The sequence below is a fragment of the Eutrigla gurnardus genome (assembly GCF_963514095.1).
Source record: "Eutrigla gurnardus genome assembly, chromosome: 24".
Classification (NCBI taxonomy): Eukaryota; Metazoa; Chordata; class Actinopteri; order Perciformes; family Triglidae; genus Eutrigla; species Eutrigla gurnardus.
Window position 1 is genome coordinate 7,412,524 of NC_139935.1, and position 26,774 is coordinate 7,439,297.

The 26,774-nt window shown below is 44.1% G+C and overlaps 1 protein-coding gene across 1 annotated transcript in view; it reads left to right on the forward strand.

The window, feature by feature from the left end:
* Window positions 1–1,817: 1,817 nt before the first annotated feature.
* LOC311010152 (gamma-aminobutyric acid receptor subunit gamma-3-like) overlaps window positions 1,818–26,774 on the forward strand; it is a 46,201-nt gene continuing 21,244 nt past the window's right edge. The window contains exons 1-3 of the mRNA XM_084004697.1: window positions 1,818–2,114; window positions 2,559–2,713; window positions 16,996–17,063. Of these exons, the coding sequence (XP_083860823.1) occupies window positions 1,960–2,114; window positions 2,559–2,713; window positions 16,996–17,063 (378 nt within the window). The 5' untranslated portion in view covers window positions 1,818–1,959. The remainder of the gene's footprint in view (window positions 2,115–2,558; window positions 2,714–16,995; window positions 17,064–26,774) is intronic.

The following is a 26,774-nucleotide window of genomic DNA, read 5'->3' on the forward strand; positions in this document are numbered from 1 at the left end:
GCTTCACTCCAATTTAAGCCCCGACCGGCCCAGCCGGTGACAAATGCTTGTTTTTTTTTCCCTCTGTAGTGTCTGGACAGCTGTGGCTGGAGCGTGTTGGGGACAAATTTCAGATTGATTATGTGTACTTGCCCCCAAAGCAGTGTTTTGAACTCGGGTCTCTGGACTGGGCGGACATACGGGGGTCATCTTAAAGAGCCTCCATGACACGTGCATGAAGTCACTCATGCTTTTCGGTATTAAGAAAGATTTGTTTTTGAATATTATTTGCTTAAATTTTCATAAAATGCAGCAAAGCCATTGTAGCTACAGCTGGACTTATAGTATTTGTGTTATTCATACTTTGTACCGTATTTGTTTTATGTATTATACTTAAACTTATCAAATAAAATGATGAACAAAGACGGCATTCATTATTAAACAAAGCTACTGCATATTATAGTATCCATCTTTGCTGATTCCTTACTGATATCTGACTGCTTTATGAAATTAGCCTGTCCTCGGTGCTCCAGTTCCACTCGTCACACATCGAGGAAAAAAGATCGACTTCTTCTCCTCACAGTCTGTTTGTTTCTCCAGAAACGACAGCTCCAGTTGTAGTTCTGCCAACGCCTGTCATTATCTCCAGCTATTTTCATCACTGTACTCCATGTACGAGTGACCGGCTTTTTATAGATGACAGGACTTCCAGTTCTTAGATTCTATTTGACAATTATTAATATACCCACTTTTAAGTTTTTTTTATTATTAGTGGGTAATGGGGAGTGGTGTTAGTACTGCACTTATGTACAAACGTGTACTTTCTATAAGTAACCTGGAAATGTTTCTTCTAAATGCCTCACGTTGCTTAATTTAAAAAACTAATACAAAAGAATGTGTGTATAATTTTTCTTCTTTTTATGATTTCATGACCCCTCATATTTACCTTGTGACCTTTCGGAGGGGCCCAACCCTTAGGTTGGGAACCACTGGACTAAACTAACTTTATTTGTTTCTGACTATCGTATTAACACATTTTCCTGCAGAACAATAGGTTTTATTTTTTTAAGTACTTCTGATAACTCTTCTGTACTTTGACTCAATTAAGACTTTGAATGCATGTTTGTTCACTGCGGTGCTGATTTTTATACTCCAGTAAATCATCTGAGTATGATTGACATTTGTTGTGTCAGCATTAATAATCCCAAATTGTTGGTTATTCATGAAGGATGGGGAGCTTCACTGCAGTGACGGTGTTTTATACTCCTGCCCTCGTTCCTCTTGTGTTTTCTGCCACCAGGGGGCAGCGAAGCCTCTCACTGTGTTTGCTGTGTGTCTCAAAAAAAGCCTCACACGTTTATGGGCCTAGAAATGACTTGTTTTGAGTGTGTAAAGCATGAATATGAATTCCAGTGGCGATCATCATTCAGGTGAACAAAATTCAGTGAAATATATCCTATTATTATTATGTTTTTTATGAGTTGCAGCAAACTTAGAAATGTGGGTAAATAATTTGAAATAGTGGATTTCACTAATTACCCCTGAAATAAATCCATTCTTCATCATGACGACACCTAGGGGGGGAATAGTGGTCTTCAGCTGGATAATGCAATGTAGTCCAGGTACAGCATTTAGCATGCGCGTGCATGAGTCACGCAAGATGCTCGTCTCCTAAGGCTCACCATTACCATCACCAGCAGCAGCAGCAGCAGCAGCAGCAGCAGAGAGCGTCACCCAGCCACTGCTGCCCACACAAGCGTTAGAGTGGGAGGAGGGCGCAGCTGGATCCCGTCCATTCGTCTCCCCTCCGCTGGACTGATCACACTGATTGATCGCCAAGGTGCGTCCCGGAGGACCCCCTGCGCGGAGCTCCGAGGACCGGGGAGGTGGGGGGGGGTAGAAGAGGACCGCTGTGTGGTCGCAGATGACACGCAGGAGAAAGTGTGTGTGGGCGGATGAGGAAGTTGAGCGCGCGGATTGATGGTCACACACCTACTGCACGGGCACTTTATCGCAGCAGCCGCGGCAGGCAGCAGCAGCGACGCCGGGATCTCCCATCCGCCAGTTTCTGCGATCGGGAAAATGACAAGCAAGTTTGCGGTCGTCCTCTTCATACTTCTCGTTCTAGGTGCTCGGTGAGTGGGGTTTGTGCGCCGTGTGTGTGTGTGTGTGTGTGTGTGTGTGTGTGTGTGTGTGTGTGTGTGTGTGTGTGTGTGTGTGTGTGTGTGCATGATCAACAGCTGAGGTGTGTTTGCTTTGGAGCTGTAAAAAGTTGTGGGGCTAAAATGGCAATTACGCATTTGGTGGGATGATAATGCATGGTGTGGGGGGGTCTGAGGGCTTTTCCCACACACACACACACACACACACACACACACACACACACAGAGGGAGAGAGAGAGAGAGAGAGAGAGACGCACACACAAAGACTGCTGTGCCCAAATATAGATGTCTTTGCGATCTGACAATCATTCTGACAAAGTTGTATTTATAACAATGTGTATTGATGGGGAGAGCACATCAACATGACTAACGGCCCCCACCTTCTGTTTTCCTGCACCCCCCCCCCCTCCTTCCAGTTGTGATCCACTGGAATATGGCACCGACGACGAGGATCCCAACGACACCACCGTCAATCAAATGCTGGTCCCCAGGTCGCACCAGGAGGACGCCACGCGTATACTCAACAATTTGCTCAAGGAATACGACAAGACGCTGCGGCCGGACATTGGAGGTAAGGTCGGGGTCTGAGGAGTTCACAGCTTGAATGAAGTGAAGGAGTTAGTGGCGCTGTCCGAGGTGCTGATTGTTATTGGTTGGGACTGGAGCTGTCCGTGGTGCTGAACGCAGTGACTGGCTTTTTAGAGCGTCTTCTGACTTGTAGGTCTATCTCCAGGAGGTGAGATATTGTAATATATGTAAATATGGCTGCCATATTTGGACACTTTGAGATGTCAACTAGATTTCTTTTTTAACTGTATGTTTGGGCAACGTTTGGCTGGACAGCAGGAGTTTTGTAATGAATAATATTTGTTTATACAAGGTATTTGAATGTGTCTTCAGCTGCAACTGATTGGTCATTTCCTCCATTAATCAATGAAATGTCAGAAAAACATTCTCACATCATGTTCTGGGTGCCATCTTGCCAACAGGAAACATTCCCGAACCCAAAGATAAATGGCTTTTTGCTATCAGGGGAGCAGCAAATTCTTCACATTTAAGCATCAGATATCGGAGAGTGTCTGGCTTTTTATTGATTTTTTATTATTATATATTTACATAGCACTTTTCCAAACCAGGGTTACATGGTTTAAATAAGATGATGAATGCAGTTAGTTTCCTTTGCAAATGACGTTTTGAGATGAGATGGAACACCAGAGTTTGCAGACCCACAATCAGGAAAACCTCGGTCCTGAACTTTGAGTGACCGAGTGGACCTGTAAGGGATCAGCATCTCATTGATACACGGTGGAGTAGTGCCTGAAAAGTCAATCCAGGATTAAGCAGCAGAATGTTGAACTAATTGTATGCTTAAATGCAAATTCATGTAATATGTTAAGATGCTAAATTGGATGTTTTGCTCAAGCTGTTAATAGCAATTTGGCATTTTTTCTTAAATGGGAATAACAGGACTGAATGAGAGATTTGTGATGTTTCTGTGATTTAACTGCAGGAGACATCTGGGTGCAGGTTTCTTACATGCTGCCCCGCGGAGTAATTACAGATTTTTATAGTTTACATGATGAAAACATCGCCTCAAGTGCAAGCTCATTTGAACAGGTGATTAAAAAAAATAAGTTAAACTAACTACTTGTGTTTTTAATGCGGAACTTTAATTGTAATAGAGTATTTTTACAGTGTGAAAAATATGAAGACTAAAAAATTTGGACATGAAGAGGAGTTATAAGCACGTGTGAGAGTTAGTTTTGTTCATGCTATTGATTTATAGTGTTGATTGACCACAAGATAGTGGGTTTGTGTGGAAGCCTCCCGATGACATAATTTCCTTTCCTGGAAACATGCCACCATTACTGTCCAAGATAAATCACGTATCTCTATATTAGATGATTTCTAATTAAACTAAATGAACCCCTGAGATTATTCTGAGAGATGGATGGTCGTGGGGGCTGTTTTCCATATCTCATGACATCGTGGGCTTTTTTCAGGATTCCTGGTGGAGAAAGATCCGATGAAACAGAGACGTATATGATTGGGTATCGTTCCCTAAATACCACTAAATGGCGTGCTGTATAAGGAGGTCTCTGTGTGTGGGAGGTGGAGTCCAAATCCATCTCTGATTGCTACCATTTCATTCCCATGCCTCTGGTGCAATCAACTTCTTGGAGGGGATCGGTCCTCTTCAGAGCGGCAGGGGGGCCAGACGCTAATCAAATGGTTGCTGGTTAGATTCTCGGGCTGAACTGGAAAGTCTCTGGTGTTAAAAGTAAAAGTAAAGTGGCTTTAATTGTGTCATGTGGTTAGGATCTTGTTGTGTCCCTATGGGAGCTGTTTTGTTTTTATTTTTCTTATATCACAGTGCTTCTGCTTTGTTGTATTCCTCCCCTGCGTTTGGGATTGTGCATTTACAATCAGCAATGTGCTGCAGAGGAACAGTTGTGACGCATGGAAACCATTTGGGTATTGCTCTACTCTACATTTTTTGGAATAAACACAATGTGTCTCTTAACTTTTGAGATGCTGTAGTTTGGTTTCCAACAGTTTTGTTCTCTTTTTTTACCTGAATCGCTGGGTAGTGCGACAAGGAGCCACAAGGGGGCGCTCGACCTTCCCTCGGTAGCGCTCCCAGAATTAGTTTTTACGTTTTTTGTAGTCAATTGCGGCAACACAGGTGTTGTGATTGGTCGCTCGGCGCATGCGCGTCAGACGTGTTGGCAGTGTGGCGCGGCTGCAGCGGCTTTGGTACGAAGTGAGCGAACAATTAGCGTTAAAAAACAACAACACGTGTTTTTGCACCGTGACTGTGTGGCGTGTTGTCGAGCGGGTTGTTGCTGTTGTTGTTTTTGTTGTCGCCTGTGATTCCGGAAACAAACCGTCGTTCATGTTTTGGATTAAAGACAAGAAACAAACATCCGTGCCACTTGCTGTTGAGGAAGTACCCGGATGCTTTTTCCCCCGGACCTGATCACGTGAGAAAGGTACACGCTTCGTTGTTTTGACAGCTGCCAATTATGTTGTTTGCGTTTGTTTTGTCATTTGATAGTTTCTTTCGTTTTTATTGACATAGGTTAGATTTGTATCCGACGTGCTCTGACGTCATGCATACGCGACCAGCCATAACCTCACGAGATCAGGTGGGGGCGCAGGGCATGATGGGAACAGCTGATTCATAATAATAATAACAACAAATAAATACAAGCAATCATATTGTGCAGACAGAATAGAATATACACATTTCCACCAATATTTACAACATAGATCGATACATCTGGTGTTTTTTGCAACTATTTCTACGACTTCCTGTAAATGAAGTAGCACTTTGCTGTAGCTGCTCCGGCCTGAGCCAGTTTAACTTCTTTATAGTTAGTTGGGTGATTCACGGGTGTAACATTGGATTCTTTCAACTCTTTGGGCCTGAAACGTTTCATTCCCAAACCCACGTCGGCGTGCTTTTGAAACCTTTCGACTTTGGCAACCTCGGCTGCAGGACTCGTGGCTTTGAAGTCGTTTTATCGAGACTTAGTCTGAGGCGACGCTCTCCCATCTTCAAGCCTGAAAGACTTTCATTTGCAGTGGCTTCAGTTGGGGGTTTTTAGTAGGGTTATACGCTGGAGATGAAGTTTTTTAGAAGACTTTGTGGAAAGACTGGTGGGAACTCTTAACTCCAGATCATTTAGAGTGTTTATTTGTCGTCTTAGCTTGTTTGAAATGACCAAGTCAAGCTTTCACAAGGCTGCTTGAAGGATCTTATTTATTTATTTTCTCGGTTCAGTCGGGGTTGCGGTGGGGGAATCTCCCTCCAGCTCGTCTTCTATAATTAAGGATGAAATTTTGATGAGATCCAGTTGACAAACCTCCAGTGTCGTCCATGAAATGTTAATGTGTTCGCGGGATAATGTGAGGCAGAGGAAACACGCACAAACGTCGGGATATACACACACGAGAGGAGGCTGCCGAGTCAGAGACAGATCTGGGACATTTAAGTCATTGTGGGGGGAAAAGAAGCGCTGCGATGAAACTCTGTGAAACACGCATGCAGACAGCCGCTACTGAAGTGGGGAGAGTGAGGCTTATTTCCCAGATACACCTGGATTTAGTCAAAATCAAAGTCACACACACACATACGGTATCAAACAAAGCCTTTTCTTTTGCCTCTTTTTCAAAAAATGAGTCTTCTTATGAATATGCAGCTAGAATATTTGAGATTTCTCTATTGAATTGGCCATAAATTCATGGACAGCTGGGATGTTTCAGAGCCACTGCCTGTGTGCTAAGCTAAGCTACTCAGCCTCATTTAACATATAAACATGAGACTGATATCAAATTTCTTGCCATGAATACAAACAAGCTCATTTCCCAAACTGGCACATCTGCCACAAATGAATGCAGGGTTATTTATATCTACTCAATTCCCTCCCAAGTTAACTTTTAAGTGATAAATAATTTGCAATGCACATTCTGTGATAATCAATCGTTGTTGTCCAAAATACCTTTTTTAAACATTGCATATTTTGCAAAATGTCATCCATTAGCTCACAATGTTATGTGCCCTTTAAAACGTGCTGGTTTTAATTGCACACATGATGATTAATATATTTACAGCTTTGCTTAAAAAGCCACATTTCTTCTTACTGATCCGTTCACTCTGGGAATAGTTGGCGCTAGAGAAGAACGATAAGAAGTACATTGTAGTTCCACAGCAGTGAAGCGAAACCTCCAGGAAATAAGAGGAGAAAGCTCCAACATAACAGGGTTATTATCTTATTCCCCTGTTTGTTTTCCCCTGTCTCTTCCGGCCTTGTGCAGTCAGCAGCGAGCCTAATCTTCATGTAAAGTGGGTGACTGGTCCACTTGTGAGAAAGCGTCCCCGCATTTCCCCCGAGCCGAACAAGAAGTGTTGAGCTTCACCTCGGCCGATGAGAAGCAGTCCGCCCCGGATGAAGATGAGATGCTTTTGTGTCCCTATTGTGTCACTTTCCTTTCGGGTTCCCGGCGTGATCACCGCGTGCGATGTGTGCGATCCTCTCGTGCGCGCGGCGTTTGGCGTGCGTGCTCGACAAGGGATTTGAGGACACAGCGGGGTGGAGGGGATCTGCAGCCTCGCACGTTTACTGTACAGCAGGCAAGGTGTAAAAAGTACATCAGAACACTTTAATACTCCCTCCTTCTCCTGTAAATCCTCACTAGAAGCCTTTTTTTCTCTATGATTTCTATGATTTCTATATGTGGACATCCGATACTTTTATCTGTCGGCCATCAGCTAGATGAATCCTTTTTACATATATTGTTACATTCTAGTGTTTCTCAGCAGGAGGGGAAAGAAGCTGTTGTAACCCAGCAAATGATGCATTTAACAGCAGCAGCTGGTTTGTAATAAACATAAAAGAACTGGCAAATAGATATAGGCAGAGAAGCGATGGAAACATCCAAGGACGATGATGTCACAGCACTGATTGCAAGAGAAATGACAGCTTGGCTGCTCTGAATTTGATGACAAAAACATGTGATTAAGCTTATTAGCACTTTGCTCATTTGAAATCCCTCGACGTTTCCGGGTGAAACTACTGGCCCCGATCAGAGTTAAATCCCGATTTCCCTTCAGAAGCGTTAATCCTCAACAAGACGCCGGTTTCCCCGCGTTGCTTCGGTGTCAGCCGGCGTGCAGATTCAATCAGCCTGACAGCTCTTCAATACAGCCAGGTAGCTAATCCAGTGCGATGGTGGCCGCCGGCTGTGACTGAAGGCTCTAATTGTCCAAAACTAACAAGCTGCTGATCGGCGCTGTCTGACCAAGTTTATGAAATCATATTCCGCCATTATTGCCTGCCTGAATATGTCTGGCACTTACAATTAAATGTGGGCGAGAGTGATTTTATAAGTTCACTGGTTTTCTTCCACACAGCCGATGTGCAAAGACGCGTCTTTGATTCACATAAAAGCCAGGTGTGTGTCAGAAATAGAACCCAAAGCTGCTCAGACATCATTGGTTCGCAGCTGTTTCCCACTCAATCACCCTTCTCTTTTGTCTCTCCCCTCCCTCTTGAAACCTCCCCCTACTTACCACCAATTACTGTACGCTGCCGCATTATTCATGTCCGTGTTTTGCGGTCCAGATTCGAGGCTTTTTGGAACCAAAGTTGAGAGTTTTGACCCACTTTTGCATCCTATATTAAAACCTCATAGATCTGATTCACAAGTCATGTCAGATTCAATCACTCCAGGGCAAAGCACGCGACGAGGGGGATGGGATTTAGGTCTCGGTGAATCATACTCATATCCTTGTACATTATATGTCAGCAGCACTACATTTCCCCCCTTGTTTGATCAAATATTTACAATTATGCTTTGTTTTATTAAAGCATTAAAGCGGCAGAAGAGCAGAGCTTATCCTTTCCTCAGAAAGACTTGGTTTTTATTATTTTCTGTGTACTTTAAACCAGGCGGTTCTGAAAAGTGAAGCCAATGCTGAAGTGCCTTAAAACTCTATGAGAAAATGACCCTACTTCCCCATAAAATGATGTTTTCGGATGTAATATCCGAACCCACTTGAGTGTTAAAACTGTAAAGCTCTCTTTTTATTAAAAATAATCATCATAATCAATCACTCATCCGTCTCGGCTGCTAAGTTAATATCACCCAATATCAATAAAAGAGTTCATAAGTGGGAAGATCGTATCTTTCAGTGAAGTTTCCCAGTCACACTAAAAATGTTCATCCAGATGTTATTTAGATAAATTCTCCACATTGAAGTGAAACTATTAATACCACACGGTAAAAGTCATGAAAAATATGACTTCGGACAACATAATTTCATATCTAAACATCGTACTAAATCTACAGCTGTTAGGACCCAGCTGTTCTCCCCGTCTCTAACAGTGGGAGAAGAAGTAGGCCAACTCCAAACATTTTATCCGGTAAAACTATTAATATTCCTGCATTCAAATCAGCATATTTAAATGTCTGTTCCAGGTGGATAGCTTCATGAGAAATCATCATATTTCCTTGTGATATATGTTGTTGTTGCTTGGTTGAGGGTGATTAATTAACAAGGGCTGCAACTAATTACTTTCATCATCGATTAATCTGATTAATTTCTCAAGTAATGGACTCATTGTTTCGTCTGTAATGTATCAGTAATGAATCATCATTTGTTGTTGTGTTCAAATAGCTTTTATTTATTCACAGATTCACATTCTGTGAATGATCTCAGTAAGGATAGGACCATATAGGATTAAAATGGATGTCCGTTATTGAGATGATCATAAATAAAATAAATAAAAGCTCTCTAACTCGTTATCATGGTAGAGCTCAAATCTGGAGCGTTTCCGCCGGAGGAACCCGGCTCAGATCTGGGGTGGCTTTGAGGCCGGCTCGGTCCTGGCAGGCCCCCTTCCCCTTGATCGTCACGGAGCTGACATTTGGCACAGCGGTGACACCTCACCGGCTGAAAGGACAATCCTCTAGTGGAGCCTCCTCGATATTTCAATCCCAGTGACATTTCATTAGATGAAGAGGAGCTCAGATCCTGGCAAACGGGCCTCCTCGCGTCTCAGGTAGCCGGGATAGCGGAGCTGACAATCACCTCAGGGAGGAAGGTGCTGGAGCTTCTGGCACACACACACACACACACACACACACACACACACACACACACACACACGCATCATAGAGCTCAAACACACACACAGAGTAACCTTTTATGAGCTCTATGATGCAAATGTCTCTTCAGCTGTAGGTTTGTGTTGGAGGGAATCAGGACTTTTTTTCACGTTAAAAATTAGGAAAATTTAGGATCAATCAAGTCAGCTTTATGCAATGTGATGTCTCGTCTTCTGCGTGTTGTGTTTTTAATAACAGGTGAGAAGATCTCATTCATATTTGTGGAAAACCTTGCTGCATTAATTAGCAAATAAATTACAAATTTATTTCCCCAAAAAACTTTTATACCTTGCAAGTGAGTGTAATATTTGTAAATGAATGCAGTTTCCTGTGCCGCTTCAAAAAAAAAAGAAACAAACGGCAAGCCTTGACCAGGAACTTCCCCTAAAATGTTTAACTCATCGTCAAAGAGATTGCGGAGCGCCTTTCATTCCTCCGGCATTGCCGAGTTAATGAGAATCCACAAAGGAATGGCCCAGCAGCCTTTTAAAGTTGGGGGAGGGCAGATACCAAAGTGAAGTGCATTAGGTGGTAATAAGACCAAGCTGGGTCCGGATCATGGCTGACACGTTTCTCATCCCTGTGAGCTCTAACCATTTAATCGATTTCCATCTGCGTCTCCCATGTCCTCTTCAGTCCGGGCCGAGCAGCGGCGCTGAGCCGGGGATTTGGGAGGGCTGGGTAGACGTTGAATTTACAAAGGGAAAGGTCAGCCTGCACCTGTGTGGTCGGTCTTCCCGGCTAAGCTGAGTCATTTAGTGCCGCCGCGATGGAGAGCCAATCAGATGAGCTTTTGTGTTGAAGCTGCGTTTTTGGGTTTCATGCTGCTTTTGAGGACGATGTTAAAATGATGCTTAAATCACATAGCTGCTATCGTGAAATCCTGCATCTGAGTCCACTTAGTGGATCAAGACCCGCCCACGGCCATGCCCCGAAGCTGTGATTGGACAGTGCCTTCTCAAAATTTTTATTATGACCAAATAAATGAATACATCAAAAGGTAATCCTTATATAACCATTTCTATTTCTTTGTTAGATTTTTTTTATATATGTCCTTTTTTATGAGTGTCATCTTGCTGAAAGCTCAGCTGGGAAAAAAAAAAATCTCATCCTCCACATGATTAGCTTATTTGCTATTGGACAGTTTCTATTGTGGTCGCACCAGGGGAGCAACATAATGCATAATTCATTGTTTACCTGATGGACACACAGTAATTAAATCTCCAACGTGTCTTCTCAGTTTTTTTGTATGATAAAGTGAAGAAGTTGCTTGTGGAAGAAGTTGCAGTGACAGTCCAGCAATATGGCTGCGTGTGAATCAAGCACCTAATATTCTGTTTATTTCCCCATCGAAGAGATTAAAGCATCAAACTCTAACGGCAGACGCCCAAAGCTTATTGCATTGTTGTTATTAATATATTCCATCAATATCCTGGAAAACCAAAGAGCCGATCCAAAAAGCCACTTTTTTGTAACATAATTTAAAATGTCTTTTTAACGTCCGAGTCGTGGCTTTAGGCTCACACTTTCAATCCAGTCAGTTGACAAAGTAATTAACACAATAAACGAGAGAAAGCAGGTATCGGAGCGGATTACTTCATTAACGGAAAGTGAGTAGCGCAAATCTATCATTTAGCGCGTGCATAAATGTGTGTTTGTGTGAAACGAGTCCCCCCCCCCTCTCCGATCCTATTTGGCAGGGTTATTGCTTGCTGTTAGCTGTTCGATTGCCTGGTGGCCATTCATAAGCACTGAGACCTTTCCCTCTGCCTGCTTCTCATTAAACCTCCGAGGGAGGAGAAATCCTTCCCCTTCTCCAGATCTATTAGATTTGATTCAGGCAGCTGAATACAAGCTGGTACAGTACAGCATGTGCTCTCAGCCCCCCCCCCCCCCCCTCCACACAAACACACCCACACAGCCGGTCAATATCAGACTGATGGGAAAGCCTTTTCATTCCGACTTGCATTACTTTTCTGTGCGTTCGCGAGGAGAATATATGAGTTTTTTTTACCGTCTCCTCAGCACGCCTGATCTTTTATCTCCGTCCAATGAAATGAGCCAGTTGCTAAAACACGCCCGGCGAGCTCTAATAAAGGGTCAATGTGTGCTCAAATTAAATATTTGTTTGTCCGAGAGTCATTTGAGGAGACAAAATGCAGCCTATCCTTGCTTCTGAAAAGTGAAGCCAAGGCTGAAGTGCCTCTCTGCAGACGTAGAAGTGTAATTAGCTGCTCTCGACTTAAGGTGGTCAGATGATCCAGTTTGAGTGAGGAGCTGCCGGGTTGTCTGTCACTACATGGAAGGAATTCTATTGAAGAAAAGTATTATAACGCATAATCAAATCCATAATTTAGACTGTTGTTGCTTTTTGGAAACCAGTTTTGTTTCCAGCGTTTAAAGGCTTTGAGGAGAAACAGGCCTCATCAGCGTGTGTTGACATGTTTTAATCATTCTGTCACGCCGAAGGCGACTTTTTGGGAGGAAAAAAGAAGGCCTGCACGACCTACTTGTGATTACAACTTCGGGGTGGGGGGGGGGGGGGGGACACCAGAGGGCTGACACAAATAATCCTGTTGTCAACTCGTATTTACACGACTATGGCTGTAAATGAACACAGCAGCCGTCCCGACTTCCATCAGCGATATGGAGCAGCAGAGACTGTACGCTAAAGGCAACGTGGGCTGCGAGGCTTTTTCCACACAGCAACGCAGGAGCAGAGGGGTCACGCATGACGCGATGTACGATGGCTGTGGATGGAGTACGGAGTGATGGATTACAGCACTCTCGTGAATCCATCAGCGACTTGAACTGAGCGACCCGTAGCTGTGGCTTAAAAGGATAGCTGAGCAGAGAGACTGTTTGTTCCCGTGTATTAACGATCCATATTACCTGCATGCACCACGTGCCTTCTGGAATCAATTTGCTGTTAAATAGCGGGGTGCATTATTTTATTTCCTTTGTAATTAATTCAGCCATTATTGTGCCATGTTGTGTTCGCAAATTTCGACGGAGGAGTGTTTTTGATTTTCGCTCCGATTCATGCTTCGGGCTGGCTCCATCTCCATAGCAACAGCAGCCGAGGCACATAGAGTTTGTAGTATTTTGAGGTGACAGACACAATGATGAGCAACAAAACCACTGCTCTTAATATAACATAATAACCTATTATCTGGGAGTCCCATATTTCTATATGAAGTATCATCGGGTTATTGATTAAAGGAAAATGACATGTATGGAGCATTCCTATGATGCTGCATGTTGAAACAGGAGCTGAATCAGTGAAATGCAGCTAAATATGTTCCTTGGTCACATCCAGCTGGTCTGTTTATGTGTAGCGTTTTCTTTATTTTTTTCTTATCTTTATTCCTGTTTATTAGTCACTGACCGAATGTGTTAAGAAATGAACAGTGTATATACAATCCACATTTTTTACTGATTAATCGATGGAATAATCGGTTGATTACCCGAGTTGAAACTGATGCCAAAAAGCGACGTTATCTTCGTAGGAGAGCCTTTTGTCAAACAATGTTTCTTTGTCGCAGCCACCTGAGGCAAACAGCGAGAGGCATTCAAGTACTGTCGATGACTTTTGGTTTACAGGACGTGATGAATTAATTTCCAGTGCTTTTATTTTGAAAGGGAGACTCAAGACGAGAGGCTTGGTCAGCATCTGGCAGCCCAGCGAGGCCTCCCAGGACAGTGCTCCTCGGACACCGAACATATGGGAGCTGAACGGTCAGCTGGGATGTGTGTGTGTGTGTGTGTGTGTGTGTCTGTGTGTGTGTGTGTGTGTGTGTGTGTGTGTGTGTGCAGGGGCTGACAATGCGTAATGCATTTGTCTTGCCAGCCAGGCCACACAGGCATAAAAGCTCTCTCCTCCTCATCGAGGCCCACAGGGTAATGTCTTAATACAGATGGGGCCTGTCGTGCTTTTCTAAAAAGCCAGATGAGGAGGAGGAAGATGAAGAGGAGGAGGAAGGGCTCTCGTTGTCTCCATTAGAAGTGGGAAATTGGCTTGATAGGTGGATGTTTTAGTTTCATCCCGTATTGATTAGACGTTCTTTAAAACTTATTTTTTTCTCCTTTAGAGATGAAAGGGAGCAAAACAGGCTCTCAGACAGAAGGATAAAAAAAGAAATAAACTAAAAGGCAAATCTATCTGGAATGTTCTGTTTTGCAGTCGAGTCACCATCCGGCACGAATCTGCCGCGCGTTATTTGGACATATGTCAGGTCGGCTCTGCTTTTGTGTTTGCTGGAAGAAACGCCGCGGATCCAAAAAGTGAAGAAGTGGTGATTACTGTGACTCCGTAATGCTGATTGTCTGTCGGAACACGTCTTATGCAGATTCCGAGAGTCATCCTCCACCTTGATTATCTGCTGGGGTGTGAATTTCAGCTTGTCCCAGTTTCCAAATGCTGCAACGAATCAGCATTCCGCCCCATGCTTCCACTCCGGTGGTCTTTTTTACTGTAAAAGGCTCCCAACGGAGGGACGCTATCACCTCGGTTCCCTCCAGGTGTTTTTCCGCCTCACGATCCAAGGGCTTGCAGATGTGCTGGACGAGTCTCTAATGACCAAATGTGTGAGTGTTGTGCGTCTCTGGCAGTGTGTCATGGGGTTTCCCGCTGCATGCTGGGACGAGCCTGAATGAGCAATGAATGCATCGTCCTAATTGCGTATTGTCCGACGAGCCTTCGACGCCAGACTCGACTCCCGACGGACAATGAAGACGTCTGAGCTGGAACTTGGGCTCGATGCCCATGCGGTAATAGTGCCAGAGAGTATCCGAAAGCAGAGGGATGCCAACCCTGAGGGACGCCAAGAGAAAACCCTGGTCATGTGTATTAATTAAAAGCAGGAATGAACAGAATCTGGATGAATGTGGGCCTGCACAATGTCAGGAAAATGTGCAATATTATGCAATAACATTCAATGCAATGATATCACTGATAAACAAACAGATTGGACATGAATATACACAACAACTCCTTTAAGTAAGACATTATAAGCATTTCAGCGTCTGCATTGTTGTCCCTCATTGTCCAGCTGATGGAGCAGAACATGCTGTTGGAATCGACTCGACGCCTCCCAGCAGGCCTTTCGCTCACTGAAAACTCCTTGCATCAGTGGCTCGGCACGGCGGGTCCCCGGGGACGCGACGCGCAGATGTGCACACGTGAACGCGGCGGCGTGCACGGCGATGATGGCGTTCATAATCTAACAATGTAGCGTCTTCCATGTCGACGAACCGTGAAGAGCCATTAAAACTAACGCAACGTGGGTCATGGATCCATTAAACGCCACGTTTCTCAACATGTGACAGCATCATTAGATCACATGAACGTCGTTCAGGGCTCCTAATTGGCTAAATGGATCCCAATTAAAGTCATTGTTCATTTTATGGCTTACTCTCTGCCGACCCGCTGTGAAGATATTTGTTCTCTCTCAGCGTCCACTTCTCTCATATTCACACCTGGAAGCTGCTCTGCAGAACTCCTCTTATTGGATAGAGGAGCAGCGTTGCAGATGGAGGTCAAGGGTCAAAAACACTGCTGGAAGACAACCTTCTCTGCAGGGAAAAAGAAGTCTGTGGGCAGTTTTCATCCTTTTTATGCAATTAAATCACAGCCAAATTGTTTATTTGGGGTTCTTACCACTGTAGTAAACCAGCCGATGTGTGGCTTTCTATACAAGCCCCGCCTCCCCTCAAGCTTGAGTGACCCAAATATTTGCTTCACGTTTGGTGTGAACACAGCATAAGTACAGAAACCAAACATTTAGATAAAAGAAGCAGAGGAGGACTACTTTAAAAATGCAAGCTATGAAATATCTCATGTGTGCATAAAACACAGCACCCTTGAGTTAACTTATTTTAGGCTCCCCCTTCCAACAAGACTCCCCACTTTAAGGACTTCCCACAGAGACCTTTCTGACTCACTTCACAGCGAAAACGTCTAACCTTTCCTGCACGCAGCATGACCGTGAACGGAGCCTCGCCCTCCTCGCTTCCCCCCATTTACCAGCCAGACCGCTTGATCGCTGTTCTGCAAAAATAACCCTATATATATAGGGTTATTTTTGCATATATATATATATATATATATATATATATGGATAAAACACTATCTCACAGTCGATGTACAAGCGCTTTCACTCAGCGCCACGCTTGACCTCATTCTGTGCATTGTAACCATAAGTGCTCAATGTCCATTTACACTGTTGTCTGGAGGAGGCTCTGCAGTCGATGTGTTTAATAGCGCTCTTAAGGGAGAAGGCTGTCGGCGGGTCCGGTCGATGTGCCGTCATAGAAGTGCAGTTAGGGCTCCAGCGTCCTGTGGTGTGAAGAGTGGGAGAGAGGGAGACGGGCAAAATACAGTATATTCAAGCGTGTTTTTGTGAACGTGTGATATCTGGGAACAGATTTCTCCTCGTTCGGTGTTTACTTTGTGGGACGAATTGACTTTGAGGCTGCTTACTCTTAATGGGAGTGTATATGTGTGTTTGTGTATATGTGTGTTGGTTAGAGATTGAGAAGAGGCAGGGAGTAAAGATCCTCCATCTTGCTGGTTGGATGAAAACAATTAGCCCAGTAAACAGCAGGTGATGGACAAACGGTTCATTTACATGAGGCGTGTTCTGAGAAAACATGCTGTGTGACATTATCACACAAGGACGCGGGAGGTTTTATAAAAACAACAAATAGGTCACCAAAAAGCCAGAGCGCTGCACGGAAACCTGTGTTTTTCAAACAAAACCCCCTTTTTTTTTTGCATTTAAGTTTGTTACAAATCCACCGTTTCTGTCGCTCCAATTTACTTTTCCGAGAAGCAAACGTCGTTGCCAAGCTGAATTAGCCTGAGATACTACAGACTCCCTGGTAATGCTATTAATCGCCATGGAAACGCATGGTAACTGCTCCAGGATGCACCAGCTTTTCTGATTCCAGAAGTAAATCTTCCTTCTCGGGGTGGATTGGGAGGGGAGGATCTGTCGAGGCATTGACTGATGATAACCTCTGTTTTAACCTGATTAGCGATGTGAGTTTTGTCCTCGGACACGCCGGCAGCATGAAAACACGGGCTGTATATGACAAATAAAATGGAATGATTGCATGTTTACGTCTCCAATATGTGCAGCCGCCGTCACTCACTCTTCTCCCTTCTGGCTCTTGCAGTAAAACCTACAGTCATCGATGTGGGCATCTACGTCAACAGCATCGGCCCCGTGTCGTCCATCGATATGGTGAGTTGATTGCCTTCTGTCTCTGTCATGTCACACACACATTGTGTCATAAGGAGGTCCAGGTGCGGACGCTTTGTTGGCGGCCCGTGGATCAGCTCGGATTAAGCAAATGAAAGCTCTCGGCGATCGAGACAGACAGCGGTTGGCGTCGCCGTGGCGAGGAGATTCTCTCCGGCTCAGCTCAGGCGTAACGCCGTTGTTTCCCTCCAGTTAATCAGCTTTTTCTCTAAATTTAGTACGTCCATCTATTGTACCAGCATGTCAGTGTTTGACTACAAGGGAAAAGTCGTTTTGGAGGAAGGTTTATTGTAGATCCAAGTTATCATAGACCTTCACACCAGCAGTGCTGTTTGTATTCCATTTAAAAAGAGCAATCCGGAGACAGCCAGACTCCATGGGAACCTGCTGATGAAATTATCATCAGACTTATAATCTTGACATTCAGGGTAGTATTGCTCTGATTGCAGAAAGTTAGTCTCGTCTCTGTAATTGTCTGTCCTTTTGTTCCAAAAGTCACAACGTATCGATCGGCCAGTATTGTAATGTTCTACCTCGCAAAATATTCTGCTTTCGATCCATATCTGTTGGCATTTTGACGTTCAAAGACAACATTTTCACTGTGGCCAAAAACGGTTTACTCTCCCACAGACACACACACACACACACACGCACACACACACGCACACACACAGACACACACAGGGATATGAGTCTAGGATACAAGTCTAGGATACAAGTCTGGGCTACGAGTCTGGGATACAAATGTAGGCTACAAGTCTAGGCTACAAGTCTAGGATACAAGTCTGGGCTACAAGTCTAGGATACAAGTCTGGGCTACAAGTCTAGGATACAAGTCTAGACTATGAGTGTAGGATACAAGTCTAGGATACAAGTCTGAGATACAAGTCTAGGATACAAGTCTGGGCTACAAGTCTAGGATACAAGTCTGGGCTACGAGTGTAGGATACAAGTCTAGGATACAAGTCTGAGATACAAGTCTAGGATACAAGTCTGGGCTACGAGTCTGGGATACAAGTCTAGGCTACGAGTGTAGGATACAAGTCTAGGATACAAGTCTGAGATACAAGTCTAGGATACAAGTCTGGGCTACGAGTGTAGGATACAAGTCTAGGATACAAGTCTGGGCTACGAGTGTAGGATACAAGTGTAGGATACAAGTCTAGGCTACAAGTCTAGGATACAAGTCTGGGCTACAAGTCTAGGATACAAGTCTGGGCTACAAGTCTAGGATACAAGTCTAGACTATGAGTGTAGGATACAAGTCTAGGATACAAGTCTGAGATACAAGTCTAGGATACAAGTCTGGGCTACAAGTCTAGGATACAAGTCTGGGCTACGAGTGTAGGATACAAGTCTAGGATACAAGTCTGAGATACAAGTCTAGGATACAAGTCTGGGCTACGAGTCTGGGATACAAGTCTAGGCTACGAGTGTAGGATACAAGTCTAGGATACAAGTCTGAGATACAAGTCTAGGATACAAGTCTGGGCTACGAGTGTAGGATACAAGTCTAGGATACAAGTCTGGGCTACAGGTGTAGGATACAAGTCTGGGCTACAAGTGTAGGATACAAGTCTGGGCTACAGGTGTAGGATACAAGTCTGGGCTACGAGTGTAGGATACAAGTCTGGGCTACGTGTCTGGGATACAAGTCTAGGATAAAAGTCTGGGCTACGAGTCTAGGATACAAGTCTGGGATACAAGTCTAGGATACAAGTCTGGGATACGAGTGCAGGATACAAGTTTAGGATACAAGTCTGGGATACGAGTGTAGGATACAAGTCTAGGATACAAGTGTAGGATACAAGTCTAGGATACAAGTCTGGGCTACAGGTGTAGGATACAAGTCTGGGCTACAAGTGTAGGATACAAGTCTATGATACGAGTCTAGGATACAAGTCTGGGCTACGAGTGTAGGATACAAGTCTAGGATACACGTGTAGGATACAAGTCTAGGATACAAGTCTGGGCTACGGGTGTAGGATACAAGTCTGGGCTACAAGTGTAGGATACAAGTCTATGATAGGAGTCTAGGATACAAGTCTGGGCTACGAGTGTAGGATACAAGTCTAGGATACAAGTCTGGGCTACGAGTCTAGGATACAAGTCTGGGATACAAGTCTAGGATACAAGTCTGGGCTACGAGTCTAGGATACAAGTCTGGGATACAAGTCTAGGATACAAGTCTAGGATACAAGTCTGGGCTACGAGTCTGGTATACGAGTCTGGGATACAAGTCTGGGATACAAGTCTGGTATACGAGTCTAGGATACAAGTCTAAGATATGAGTGTAGGATACAAGTCTAGGATACAAGTCTGGGCTACAAGTGTAGCATACAAGTCTAGGACACAAGTCTAAGATATGAGTGTAGGATACAAGTCTAGGATACAAGTCTGGGCTACGAGTGTGGGATACAAGTCTAGGATACAAGTCTGGGCTACAAGTCTAGGATACAAGTCTGGGATACAAGTCTAGGATACACGTCTAGGATACAAGTCTAGGACACGAGTCTAGGATAAAAGTCTGGGATCCGAGTCTGATCCACGTCGGCACATTGACAGGTGGACTAGACGGTTTTATGAATCTGATTCTACATTTAATTAACTGCATGACATTTTGGGGCTTTAGAGCCAATGTTCACGTTGAACATGAATCATATGCAGTGTTTTATAAATGAGGCCTCTGGACTCGGATGCATATTGAATTCTCGGAGAACTGATCAGATGCCATAAAACATGATCCGCTGCAAACGGGAGCCTGACGTGCTGTAATGAGAAAATAGCGAGGAGGACGACTTGAAGTCCAAGCAGAATGTTTGGCCTTGAGAGAAGAAGAGCGGTGGGCTAAGCGGAGGCAGCTTTTCATCATGTGTGATACAACGGGCCGATCCAATCTCCGGCAATAAACTCACATATTATATTCTCCTGCTCGACGATCCTCTCTCCGACGATCACGACCGGGCTTCTTTGAAAATATTAACAGAGCCGCACATGATAATGAAAGTGTTTTATCTCCGAACTCACCCGATCACCAGATGTTGAGTTTTGACTGTTGCCTAGCAACGTTAAATATTCCCAGATATAAAAGCAATTTAGGCTCTTTTTTTTTGACTGTCAGCCTTGCCTTTTATTATTTAAGACTACATCTGCTCATGAAGGATTCTATGACAAAGAAAGGCTTGACTCAATGTCATTCCTGCACTTGTCTTATTATTATCAGTATTCATCTATAAAAATGATGCAAGACATCAAGTAAGAAACACCTTTTTTTTATCTTTTTTGTGTGTTTGACACAGTGAAATTAGCATGCAGTCATTCAGCAGAAGTGCATTTGGGGTAAATCCAATTTGAGATGGAGTTGAAGTTGTAGTTCATTAAGGTTGTTTTTGTAGTCTTGGACTCAGAGGAGCCAACAGGAGATGCACAGTCACTCTGGAAAACACACAATCATCCTGATTCATGATATTGAATTGCGTTCTATTGGTCTAGGTGTTGATTTAAACCCCTGTTTGTTTGGATTTTCACAATAAAAGCACGGCAAACTGGTCACTGCTGCGACTGAAGATGATTCAGCGAGTAAACAGAGCTTCATAACACTGAAGGGGGTTTATTTACCACGCTGACTTCCTTCCCTCAGGATCCTGCTTATTACACCGCTGCTTACAAAACACACCAACCTATTGACTCAACAGATGAAACCGACGCTTTTGTCTCAAACTGAAGCTCGCGTTGAAAAGCAACAGTAAATTACTTTCTTTTTTTTTTCAGTAGAAGTGAGCTGATATGAAGGGAAATCAACGCAATTTAGCGGAAGCCTAGGGCTGGATGTGATGAAAGAGACGTCTGAGAAGTCCTCGGATTACCTTTCCCCAGCCAATCAGGATGGAGGAATAGAACACAAGTGCTGGTTGGTATTAACAGGCGATAATTAACTTTATTTAGCGTTATGGCAGCACAATTGAGAACTGAGATGAGGACAGAGGCTCCGTCGAGCATCTGGAGCGCTCCATTTCCTCCCCGCCCACAGCAGTGGGAAGATGTAGACTAAATAAACAGATTCCTTCAAAATGCGTTGTTAATTGTTGGATAGCAGCAAAACAAGAAACCCCTTCATTAGACATGAACTCTCCCACTCACATCCCTCCCACCCCCGGAGGATAACGCAAGACGCTCTGTTCTCTTTATGAAAGGAACACCAGCGATTGTTCCGCCAGGCGTGGGACGATATAAAGAATTCACGTCATAATAATCCTGTCCGTAATGATCGCGATTCATAATATCATGTTAAAATGGCACTAAAACATACTTTAATTGCTTTGCAAACAAATAATTTAAAGGACCACAGAGGAAAATCTCATTATTTAAATTAGAAATGATCATCTGTATATAGAGGATTATTTCTTAGAGGAGTGTTTTTCCCGTGATCCCATTTAGGCCCCGCCCCCTTCGTTGTTCGTACACCCAGACGAACAACTAGCCGCTCTGTTCCTTCATAATAAGTGCAGTGGCTCAAACCGGAAAAAAGGAACTGAAATATTTGGGAAAAAGCAACTGATAAATATTTGAAAGGCGAACTGATGAATATTTCAAGAAACTTTAAATAAACTTTAAAGTGTGGGATTTGGTGTGTGGTAGAAGGCTTTGCGGGGGAAACACTGCACTGTTGTAAAGACTTTAAGACCGGAACCAGATCAGGGGTGGACCTGAGAAACCCAGGTCCTCGGCCAAGTTGGTGTTGAGGATGCCTCGTTGACAAAACATGTTCAAATTCCTCAGAAAAATAGGAGTGTATTAGATGCATCCTTGATTTCAAAGAAGTCCCCATTTCTAAAGTGTTGTTTTCAGGACGTCCTTGTTCCGATTTATAATTGCAACCCCATTTAATATGTTGTCCTGCAAATCTGGAGCTTTGTTAATCACTCCATGCTACAGAGCTACACAATCGGGGGGGAAACGTCCTGCCGTGGCCTGCCTCGGCTCCGCTGTGACATCCCAGTGGTTTTCCTGTGTGTTAGCGTTGATTGGCTTCACCCTGTCAGGGTTCGGTGGACGCCGGTCAGCGGGATGCGAGTCCCGGATGCCCTCGGGGGGTTTGACTCCGCGGAGTCCCAATTCTTTCTGTCCGTCTTCTTCTTTCCCCCTCGTTTTGGTCTAGAAACAAGAGAAAACAACCGATTTCTTAAGTGTGGCTTGGTCTGATCCGTCACGCGACCTCGATCCAGCTTCCTCTGAACTTCACGAGTGTGTATCGTGTGTGTGTGTGTGTGTGTGTGTGTGTGTGTGTGTGTGTGTGACTTCCCTATGGGAAAAACCAGGTCAAATCCTAAGGGCGCATTAGCTCCGTGATCCATATTGATCACACTCGTAGTCGACCAAACTCCAGGAAGCTCCTGAACAAAACGCGTTATCCTTCCTGGTTTACTCCATCGGGACGATGCAATGCTAAATGGAGCTGATAGTCATTGAGGACATACTGTGATGAATGGCCCAGTGATTAAACTGCATCAGAGGCATTGAAGTGGGGAGGGAGTGCTGCTGGGGGAGACAGATAACAGTCTGTGAAGGATCAGGCAAAGATGGACGCTCTTTGACGTCTCGTCTCCGAGCGAGGGGGCGGCATCTTGAATTTACCGCTCTGCCGTCGAGCCCCGCCGGTGCGTATCAATCAGGCAGGAATAATAAGGAGCACCTTGGAACGGATTGAGGGAAACCAAGCGGGAGCCATGATTCCCTCTCAGGGATGCAGCGGCTCCAGAGTCGGAGACTTGATTCCTTTATCTGTCCCGAGGCGGGGACGCTGGAAGCAAGATAGTCCTGTGGTTCATAATAAAAACAGCGACAAACAACTGGTTGACTTCACATAACTGCAGATAGGAACTCTATATTGACAAGTTTAATGAATTAATAAGAAACACAGCAGGGGGTGTCACCGAAGCAGCTGTTTATGTGCGATTGTTTGGAGTCCATCTTCAGGACGCGTGACATTTTCATTGCGTCATAATCCCAGCTCCGCCGTTGTCTTCCCCTAAATCCTCCACGTCTCGTCCTCCAGCCTCAGCCGATGGTGAAACCGATTATTTGATGAGGCGATCGATGATTTCTGTCCCCCAGCTCACATCAGATCACCTCCAGTATGTGGAAGTGTTCCTCACTAATATATTCCTAAAGATGTGTTTTCCTACAAAGGCTTGATCGTGACACAGATCTTCACTCAAGCAGCCGAGTGTATTGGTGTGGAGATGTGTCCTGACCCTCTTGTCAGAGATGAAAAGGCGGTTGAAGTACATGTATGCTGGGTCACATGACAACCAGCTCATCTGGATGCAGGGAGACAGGCAGATGTCGACCTGTAGACCTCGGTGATGCAGGTAGACAGCCTTTCCACAAACATATAACACCACGTTTTAAGTTAGGAAAATGATATCATCCACACTGTTTGTGTTTCGTCGTCCTCCGAACACGTCGGTCTGAACTCGTCTCTGATTGGTGGCGAGGGAGCGATGCATCACAAGCAGACAGCCGTCTACATTAGTCCAGATAAATGTGTTTACATGAAGAATCTTTGAAGAGACGACGTCCCCGTTTGACAGATGCAATATTTCAAAGTCAAAGTGTGTGTGTGTGTTTGTCTTAGCGTACATTAAGTCCCAGACATAGAAGCAGTCTGTTCATGCAGCCTCACTGAGATCCTTTCATTCCTGTATTTATAATGTATTTGGTGCTGTTTCTGAAGTCTGATCAGCGTTTGGTCGAAGACAAGCTCCCCAAACGAGGGGACACATCGTTTCATAATTGCGGGAGACAAAGAGAGGGACGGCAAGTCGTAGATGGAGAGGACAGATGACTGTTTTCCTCCGTCTGCGAGCCGCCGCCTATCAAAGATGTCGTCGCTGACCCCAAACACGGAGCGGGTCACGGCGACACAGCACAGCTTCTAATTGCTGATGGATTGCTGTCAATTCACAGGGCTTATTTTAAATGTATTTTTTTGCATTTCACAGCATCCTGTGAACAAGCAATCAGCTCTGTAATTATCCCTATTGTGGCTGTCGTGGTTGTCGTGGCTGCGGTTTATTTTTACCTCCTTTTTTAGCTCTCACTTTTCTGTAATAAGGCTCCAAAATGAAAGGCCACCATGAGGTTGACATTTGGAATTTCATTTGTGTCGCACCTTTACAGAAAACACTGGAAAGAAATAATCCTGAATGAAAACAAGCAAATTAATTGTCATGAAATGTGGTTCTGACGTTCATTAGGTGCGACGTATTTTGATTTTGGCTCATTATTGAAATATGTGAGTCTGAGGTCAGCTATTGAACAACACAGCCGTGCAGTGTTTGAAGTGACACAGGTTGTTTCTTTGTTATGGTTTGGACGTGAAATTAAAAAAAAAAATGTAACTGCCCATTGAAGCCGAAATGCTTCACAGTACAAATTAATTATAAAAAAACACATTATTTGAATCTTCCTCTCCCGGTCGGAGAACAAAGCAGCGGCGTGTTAATTTATTTCCCTACGTTCCCCTCTCTTCAGCTTCAACTCTTCACCTCCGCTAAACGGAGACCTTTTCCCAATCTAATTTGGGCCGACAGGTTGCATCGCTGGCGTTTCAATCAGCGGTGATGGGACGCTCTGTATCCTGCAGCTCCACTTAAGTCATCACGGTTGATAAAACAGGTGTGTTTTTGCATAAAAAGCTTGCTTTCGAGTGCATTTCACGGACTATCTCGGAAACGCGCCTCCTGTCCGGGAAGACGCAGGAACTCATGTTCATCTGGCTTTATTCATCCCCGTCAAATAGACTCTACCTGCTCATGCACTTAAACAAACATCAGACTGAAAGAACGCCAACAACAGCGACAGGGGACGGACTCGCTGAATAATTGAGTCCATCGAGATTGAAGGACATTTTTGAACTTCCACTCTGAAAAGACAGACGAAGCTATTTCTGTGGAGGGGACGCAACACTCAAAGTACACAAGCCAGACTCCACACACACACACACACTTGACTCTATCTAGCTATCTATCTATGATGAACACACACACACACATCAAAGGCCCTCTTCAAAAGAGACTCTTGGAGTTAAAAAGGAACATTGTGTTTCCCTCCCTCCGCCTTTCATTTGTGTTCACTATATGCCGCTCATTTCCCCTTCATGCACTGTCGATTATGTTTGTTTATCTATTATAGATTACTTGGCAAGATCTTAGTGTTGAAGAGTCCGTTTTAATCGGGGCTGCAGATTATTTTGTTTATTCGATTCAACCTTAATTTATGCAGAAAATATGCCTTTTTTGTTGGAAGTGAAGGGAAAGGAACCGCCACACGTCTTGATTGAGTGATACAGCTGATGACTGCACACGTCAACGTGTTTTATAAGCTGTAAAGGAAACGATGCGGCTGTTCTGGGATCACTTCTTCTTCCTTTAGCCTGTGAAATATAGAGTTTATTAGGAGGTAGTTTCTTTTTAATGTCACTTGAAACTGTTAGTCCTTCATAAAAGGAGATATGATAATACTCGGGCATTAAACTCACTGTTTGATTTGACATTTAGTGGTGATAATATGGGCTAATATTCAATAGGCCCAACTTGGAGCTCACTTGCTGATTCTATGACATTTGCTCTGCAGTGTTTTAGGATGTAATAGGGAAATAAAGAATGATTTAAATAGAAGACTTCAACTAAAAAATTGGCGATTTACAAAACGGTGTCATCAGCAAAGATGACGGGCTGCCATTCAGTTTTCCCTGGATTCAACAGAAGCTAAGTACTCTTGCAGGGAATTTGCACTTTACTTAAAGTGTCTTTTAATATGTGTGTGTGAAGCCCGGTGTGTGTTATTTGAACCTTTTTTGTTTCCCAGACTTGACCTTCAATGATGTAAGATTCAATTCATAAGAAAAGGTTATCTATTTGCGGCGCAGAAGGCCTCTTCCTTACCTCTTGCAGCAAGATAGCACTCAGACATAAGTTTAAACGGACTTCACTGCGTTCAGTGGCGTGCTTTGACGTTGAAAAGAAACCTGTGTCTCCTGGCAACGTTAGTTATACCTTTTCAAATAGTTTATCATAAATGTCACATGGGTTTAAAAGGGTCACAGCTGTTGAAACTCGAGGGCACTTAGCTGTTCACTGAGTTTCCTGTCTGAACAAACATACCAGTATGATTTGAAATCTAATCTATATGCTTGTTTCATAGTTTTTGTATAAACATAGTGTTGATCTCATAGTGGAAACACACAATGATAGGCATGCTTTTGCACACGTGGAAAACGTAACATCGCTGGCTTCATGTATTCAAATCTGCTGGTTGAGCAGTATATGAAGCATTCGGTAACCATGGTGATGTCAGTCAGGCAGGGAGAAGGACTTAAAACAGCAGTGTGTTGTGTTTATGTGTTCCCTCGGCGTGTTAAACCCCGACTATTATTCAGAAATCTACTCACTTGCAATCTCTAATTACGCTTCTTGGCGAGCTCTTTGCGACACCGGAGAACAGAACGTGAACGCTCGATGCCAAAACCGTCCAATCAACTGGGCCCGCCTTTCCCTTTTCCAGCTCGCGGGTTCATTTGATCCGGCACAACCAGTCCGACGGTCTCGCGTGCAAAGCGGTGGAGGAGTCGGCGTACACTCTGGAGAATCGGGAGCAGCAGCAGCGAGCTGTGAAAGCAATAAAAGCCTC